The sequence below is a fragment of the Canis lupus genome, chromosome 14 (assembly GCF_011100685.1).
Source record: "Canis lupus familiaris isolate Mischka breed German Shepherd chromosome 14, alternate assembly UU_Cfam_GSD_1.0, whole genome shotgun sequence".
NCBI lineage: Eukaryota > Metazoa > Chordata > Mammalia > Carnivora > Canidae > Canis > Canis lupus.
The window spans coordinates 44,252,332-44,260,205 of record NC_049235.1 but is presented as its reverse complement, the minus strand read 5'-3'; the positions used below and the strand labels follow the sequence as shown (position 1 = coordinate 44,260,205).

At 41.8% G+C, this 7,874-nt stretch overlaps 1 protein-coding gene across 1 annotated transcript in view; it reads right to left on the bottom strand.

Moving 5' to 3' along the window:
* Positions 1 to 950: 950 nt before the first annotated feature.
* The window catches only part of ITPRID1 (ITPR interacting domain containing 1), a 110,172-nt gene continuing 103,248 nt past the window's right edge, over positions 951 to 7,874 (bottom strand). Inside the window, 1 exon segment of the mRNA XM_038557250.1 lies at positions 951 to 7,501. Coding sequence (XP_038413178.1) covers positions 7,196 to 7,501 — 306 coding nt within the window. The 3' untranslated portion in view covers positions 951 to 7,195.

Genomic DNA, 7,874 nt, shown 5'->3' with positions numbered 1-7,874 from the left:
GACAACACTGTTGTCTCTCTATTCAGGTAAAAAGAGAGAAACAGGTATAGTTTTAATAGGAGATTATGTTGAATATTCAAAGGTATGTCCCAATGGTAGGAACCTATCGTGTTTCTTAAACCTTCCAAACTACACACTAGTAAAATAGCCCCCCAAGACGTTAAGATTTAAAAAAGGAAAAATCCTGTGACTCTGATAGATCAACAAATAAGCAATTATTGAAGGATAACAGGAATAAAAAAAACTGTAGGTACAATTTAAGAATTGTTTTTGTTCCCTTCCATTTTCCTGGTGAAGCACTGAATTCTTGAAATACCCAAAGGGAAATGTCTTCAATGTGATTCTAATAAGAAATCATTTTTGATGTGGAGGGCTCTTCCTTTACTTAATTGGGGGCAGATTCAGAGAGGACATAATCCTATACTAAACTCTAATCTACTACTATTTTAAAATTAGACTATTAGAGACTGAGTTTGGGTAGAGAAAGGTGCCATGAATTTGGGTAGAGAAAGGTGACCTCCATATATTGGCTTCTGCTCTTATTCTCTCAATTCTCAAAAAAAGGCAATTTGACATCATTTTTAATAACCCATAATCCCTGCAAATTTTGGCTGTTCTTTGTTGTTTTAATTACAATTTGAAATTAGATATGCAACCCACCAATCCACAATAAGACGCTCTGAAGCTTTTCTTCTCAAAGGGAAACTACTTTTAATCTTTAAACTCTGCACAAACGTCCCATTTTATTTGACTAGTGTTATACTGCAGAAACGGATTACTTTCCCAACAAAGAAAAAACAGTTTAATAGACCGGATTTTCATGTCATTAGAAAGTCTTCTGATCTTTTTTTTCTCAACAGAATTATTTGTTTTTGAAGACAGAATAACTCTGGTCCTGCAGACAAAAATCCACATATAAGGGAATATCTGTTAAACAAAATCTAATGGGACACTTTTCTGGGAAATGTTTATTTGTGAACAAAAAAAAAAAAAACATTTTCTTAGACAAATCTACACAGCCTATGCATACGCTGTAATTCAAAGCAGTCTTCAAGGTTTTTGTCTTCATCATGCAAACTGGGTCTTCACTCATGCATAACAAAACCAAGGAAAGTATGTGACTTGAGTTCCCAATATTGTATCTCAAGTCAGTCTTCTCAATTCAAAGCTTTGGCTTTGAATATTGAAATGGAATCTGGATAGAATGTAATTAATACAGGGAAGTGACCCAAGTCTTTTGATATACAAGAGGATAAATAGTTCCTTTGCCAATTTCTAAATTTGAAAATAAACAGGTAGTATGGTTTTACCTTTTCCATCTTTTTCATTGAAACAAAATGACTCCAACCCTGAGTTGGGTTTCAGAATTAAAGAGTTTGCTCTTTTTAACTTTCGACAAATATTGCGATGATCTCCTGTTTTTCAAATATGTGATCTGGGTTCTCCTGAATATAGTCAACTTTAATAGAGTTAACTGTCAAAGAAAGAGAATTCAGGATCTTGGAACTTGATGATAGAACAAAAAGATTCCCCAAACAATTACTCAGAGGCTGCAAAGGAACTCTTGCCATTATTCCTGTCAGTGGGACAAGTGGCACTAAGCTGAGTTTTTAGGATGGTATGTTCTGGAGGATTCCTATGTTGTGGAAGTCATTTTCTTGTATGAAAGCAACTCAGAACCTGTATCTGACTGTAAGAGTCATGTGTGATTAGCATAGTACAGTGCTTTTCAAACTTCTCTATAGTAATGGGTTTTTTTTTTTCAAAGAAAAATCTCTGCTAAAGCCTACTGTACAATGTCTTCAGAAACAGGGCTACTCCGGTTGATTCGGACCATCAGTTTCTCCACGTAAGCCCAAAGCTTGACAGAGCCATAAATGAGAACCACTGGCAAAGCAGGGAATCAGAGTCAACTCAATCTCTTATTAGTTGTCAGAACTTAGATAATTTACTAACTTTTTGAGTGTATGTGTGTGTGTTTTCATTCTTGCCTTTCAGGATTGTTACAAAGATAAGTGATAATGCACATATGATGTCTAGCCCAATACTTTGCATGGAAGTAGCTATTACAGAGCTGTCTCTATTCTTGTTGCTATTGTCATCAGAATCCCAATCATACTGAGCCAGACTCAGTATGGAATCATCCTGAGCCAAGTTCCAGGCCTGTTCTAAAGGGCTGTATATGCATTAACTCTGATAATGTATAGAGGATAACACTGAATCTTAGGGGGTTAATTAGTTTGCCCAACACACAGAATAAGTACTGGAGTTGGATTTAAATTTCAAAGCCTGGATTTAACTCCAGAGCTTGAGCTCTTAGCCGTAGCATGCAGTTACTTCTTAATGATAAAACATAAGGCTCACTGTGTGCTTGTGTAGGTCAATCTCTCCATATCTGAGCTTCCTCAGTGTTTAAATGGGGAATACTTCCCTTAGCACCGAGAGACTCAAATGAGGTAAAGCCTGTCATGTGCAAAGATTCTTATTTTTGTATAAACAAATGGTGACCTGCATGGTCTGCCCATTTTATCCAGTTTGATCATATAAACTGACAACCTCCAAATCTTCAGGGGCACCTGAGTGGCTCAGCAGTTAAGCATCAGCCTTTGGCTCAGAGCATGCCCGGGATCGAGTCCCACATTGGGCTCCCTACAGGGAGACTGCTTCTCCCTCTGCCTGTGTTTCTGCCTCTTTCTGTATGTCTCCATGAATAAATAAATAGAATCTTAAAAAAAAAAAAAAAACCCACCTCCAAATCTTCATTTTCATGTTTGTGTGGAAGCAACTCGGGTCAAAAACACATCTGAACTTTGTCAAAATACATCTGGACTCCAAAAGGAAATCTTATTTAGCTTTAAGTTAGGTTTCCTAGAAAAAACTTTTCTAAATTAAGGGGCACCTGGGTGTCTGGGTCAGTTGAGAGGTTGAGCACTGGGCTCTTGGTTTAGGCTCAGGTTGCATCTTCATCTGAGGATTGTGGGGTCAAACTCTGAATGGGCTTCATGCTTTTCCCTTCTTCTCCCTCTGTTCCTCCCCCTTCTCACGCGCTCTCTCTCTCTTTCTCTCAAATAAATAAATAAATCTTTAAAAAAAAATTTTCCCTAAGCCCAGTGAGCAGTTTTGCTGTGAACCCTTTTTTGAAAATAAGGGATTATAATGTAAGTGCTTGATACAGAACATTGTGTATCACACACTGATATAAAAGAATAGGCCAGTAGGGATGCCATAAGTTTCGAGAGGGAAGGCATTTACTTTGTGGGTAATTCCAGAAAACACTTTGACATTCTTTCCATAACCATAATGTTTTATGATGCCTTAAGTTGAGTACATTGATATTCGAGTGAAACATGGTAGCTGTTATACATACTATGATATACACACGCATTTTTGAAGCTTATTTATGGAAAAGGTGGAAGGATGAAAGTTAGGGGACATCATAAATCAGAGCAGTTGAGTCACCTGAGTGCTTGTTGTAGATTCTATCCTTGAGAGACTTGCTTCATACCTCGTGTGCCATAAATAATATTCAAAACACTCAGTTTTACGTTTACATTTAATGTTTACACTGTAGGCAATTTGTCTAATTGCTCACCTTTCTAGAATGTTTGTGCTGTGTCCTAGTGGTGGAACAACCATATACCTTTAGAAGACTACCTACATTTCCATAATTTTTGTAATTGGCTATTTTATACAGACATTTCCTGCAAGAGAAGGAAGGTGTTAAAGAAACAAATAATCCTTACCCTGATCTACCTAATCAAAGATGTATATTTAATCTCGTTTGTCAAATTTGGAAGAGGACTTTTGGGAAAGGAAGGAAGACAAAATACAGTCATCTGTTTACTACTTCTCTATAAATAAAGATGAAATGTAGGAATTGATGATCAAGGTAGAAGTCAATGTTGTAAAAATAGAAATAAAGTCCACACATCATTTTTCCTTTCTCCTTTGTTATTCAGGGATCGCCAATAAATTGTGAAAAACTTTTTAGCTGAGAGGGGTAGTATAGAAAGAAAAATGAGAAAAGAATAGAGAGTCCCTAGAAAAACAATAGGAAAAATGGAATTGTAAAATGGAATTGTAGGGTAGCCTTTTCATCTAGAACAACAATCCTCAATTTTTTAAAAAAAGATTTTAATTTATTTATTCATGAGCGAACAGAGAGAGGGAGAGAAGCAGAGACACAGGCAGAGGGAGAAGCAGGCTCGATGCAAGGAGTCTGATATGGGACTCGATCCTGGGACCCCAGGATCACACCCTGGGCCAAAGGCAGGTGCTAAACTGCTGAGCCACCCAGGGATCCCGACAATCCTCAATTTTAACTGCATGTCAGAATCATCTGGGAAGCTTTTAAAGCCTACGGATGGATACCTGGATCCCATCCCTGGGATTCTTGTTTAGTGGATCTTGGGTGACGCTTTAATGTCAGTATTTTTTAAAGCTCCCCTGTGAGCCTAGAGGGTATTCAGGATAGAGAACCATGGGGGACACTAGTACATAACCCATGGGTCATCAGATGGGCTGGGCTTCTAGAGGTCTCATGTCTATGGGAGGAAGGGCATGAGCTATAGGAGATGGTATTTGGAACTAGTGTTGGTAATCAGGTCATTGAGGAACTAAAGATAGGAAAGGTTCTGGGTGGGACAAGCAGCTCTCTATATCTTGGTTCCCCTTTTGTGCTCTTTGTTGGAGAGTTCAGAGAATAAATAAGGAAATGCCATGAGATGTTTAGTGATCCTTGGGGGTTCCACATGCCGCCCTTCATCTGAGGGCAATAGGTCTCCTTTTCTACCTCCATCATCTCTGAAGGCATCTGCCTGATTGTCAAGGCAGAAACACAGCAACCTTTTTGAAGTCTATATTGGAGAAATGGAGATAAACCAGGGAGCCTAGAGTCTGACCGAGGGAAAGAGTAAAAAGTTTAAAAAGTTTAGAAAGGGAAGCAGTCTTGGGGGGGAGTACAAATGCAATATACCAGGAGTCAAGTTGGGGCTGGAAGCTGAACCATGATGCAGGAGCCAAAATAGGGATGTGTTCAAGAGAAACGAGGCAGCAGGAGAGTAAGAGAGGGACATAACAATTGCAGGGCACAGAGGTTGTTTGGTGCAAGACTGCTCTGGAAAGTGATCCTGTGACTTGTCTCTAATTCTCTAGAATAGCCTAAAAGTGTTCCCTGGCTACTCACCCTAGGCCAGGGTAATATGACCCAAGTGATGCCTCAGGGAGACCACTTTGGCAGAGGCCAGCATAGCTCAGAGAGAAGGAAGCTAGAGGCAGTTAGGAGGCCCCTCAGTTGGGTCTTCACCAAGTAATAGGTTTCGAAGGGGCTTCTGGGAATGACATTGTGGCAGTACACTCAGCAGTGATGTGATTGTTGATTCTGAGGGAAGAAGGTAACGGAGGACGAAGAGACAATGTGAACTTGTGGCTCTGAGTCTGCACGTGAAGTACGGCAATGCCATGGACCAGGAAGTATCAGGAAGATGAACTGACTCAGGGAAATGACAGGATCAGTGTTAGATGCTGAGCGAGACATACAGGCAAGTCTTCAGGGTGAAAATGTGTTATTGAGAGTAGAAAATTCTGGACAGGAATTCTGGAGAGGGCAAGAACTGGAGGTATAGGTACCTGTGAACTGCGTATATTGGGGAAGTAGGTGTGGAGAGCGAAAAAGAAGAGAATTAAGGATGGCAGGAGGATGTTCATACTCTGAGAAAGTGCAGTCAACTGTGGGATGGTCCGGAGGGTTCCACCGAAGCCAAAGGGTTTCCAAGAAGCAAGGGGGATGAAGCACGAGATGGGCTAGGAGGTCCATTCTAGTAGTGGGTAGTTTTAAAAGAAAAAGCTTCTTAGTTTCTTTGCTTGGAAGTGACCTCCACCTGCACATCTCTTACACATCATTACTTCCCTCAAAGGATTATTTTTTTCCATGACATTTCTTGACTCTTCCATTCTTCATGCATTCTCCTTTCCTTAGAATTCCTCCAGTACTTCAAGACTGTCAGTGCATCCCACGGTTCAGTGGGGTGGGGGCTCCCAAGCCTCCCTAGCTGCATGGAAGCAACTTGACACTCTGCTTCTCACAGCAGGGACTACACCAACAGCCTCGTCACTGGGAGGGCTGCCTAGCTGCAAGTCCCCAGCGGTGTGTTCCCCACAGGCCGTCCGTGTGATGTTGAATGTAAACCAGACTATGTGACAGTCCTGCTTAGAACCCGTAATGCTTCCATGTGGAAGAAGGATCGTGGCTCTCAGACTCCAGCACAGAGTTGACCCCTGGACTTCCTCTTTCTTCCACGTTCCCAACACTCATGTGCTCAGCGCCTCTGGCTAGGTTCTGTCTTAGGGCTTTTAAACTTCCCATTTCTTCTGCTTTAAAGGTTCCTTCTTCAGATTTCACATGGCTTCCTCTTCCTCACCATTCAGGTCGTAGCCAGAGAGCCTCCTTTCAGCAAGGCCTTGGCCGTCACCCTAAGGAATGCCGGATGCTTTTTCTCCACGCCAGTCTCTACAATATTCCCACACTGTCTTCTCCATGGCATTTGCCAATATTGAAATTATCTTGTCTGCTGTTCCCATTTTCTTCCCTCTCCATCCAACTCTTTATGAACAGGACGTCTGTCTTATTCACAGCTGTCTCCAGCATGAGAGGATTTCCTGGCACAAGGTAGGAGCTTCATCGATGCTTCCAGGGGCTGACTGCCTCAGGCCATTAGAAAGTCTGGTCCTTCTGAGGCCTGGATTTTCTTTCTCTCTTCTGTTGTCACTTCCTCAAACCAGGCCCTCCTGACATCTTGATCTCGATCAGATTCCCTGCTATGTTCTCTTTCATAAAACCCTGTTATTTCCTTCAGAGCATTTTCACAGTTTCAAATCCACATGTCTTTGCGTGTCCACATTCATCTCCCCCAGCAGACTCTAAATTTCCACAGGGCAAATTTCACTTATACCTAGAGATACCATATATCTTGGCCACTGTGTATTCCCTGGTGCCAGCCACATAGTAGGTGCTCACTTAGTCTGTATTGAATAAATATTGAAATATTGAGTTTCTCTTGGGTTGAAACGCAGCATAGAATATATATTTTTAAAAAGCTGAAGAAGGGTTGATAGACACTTCTCGGGGGCAACTTAGATTTCCCTGTCTGGCTAGAATGTGCTCATTGTGTTGGAAGGCCATCAAACCCACTCTGATCTAGAGGAAGATGTTTGTACCCTTTTCTCCAGTAGGACAGTTTGACAGAGGGGCTGGACCTGACTCTGCTCGAGCTGAAGGAGACATCTTGGGGCTGCTCTCCAAGGTGGGTGGAGAAAAGGCAGCCAGATGGGTCACACTGGAGCTGGCAGCCTGCCGGCCATCACGGGGAGGCAAGGCAACCCGGAGGCCCAGGGCCCGGTGGATTTTAGCACACGAAGTGTGGCCATTCTTTTCTTCTGTCCAGTTACAGTCATGCAGGTTTGTATAGTGTTCAGGTTGCTCCTCGGTGAGAAGCTCAAGCTGCTAAAAGGAAAATAAGAACAGAAACAGTGGGCAACAAACCGTATTCATATCAAATAGCTAAGCCAGACTAGTGGGAAAGGTATTCATGGTTGGGGGATTCTCTCCAGTGGGTTCTGTGAGCCAGCAGCTGATTTTGGCAGTGACTAAGCCATACCTGCCCCCAAATTGTGTTTCTTCTTCTCATTGAGAAAATGGCTAATAATAACCTGTCTCTCATGTACAGGGGAGGAGGTCAGATTGGCACAGGAATTAGGTGACCCGAGTTCGAATCCTGAATTGTCATCCGCTAGCCACGTGGCCTTGAGCAAAGGCTTCGCTTTCTTTATACTTAAAATAGAGGTGTAATCCCAGAATCTGAAACTGATGGCACCGA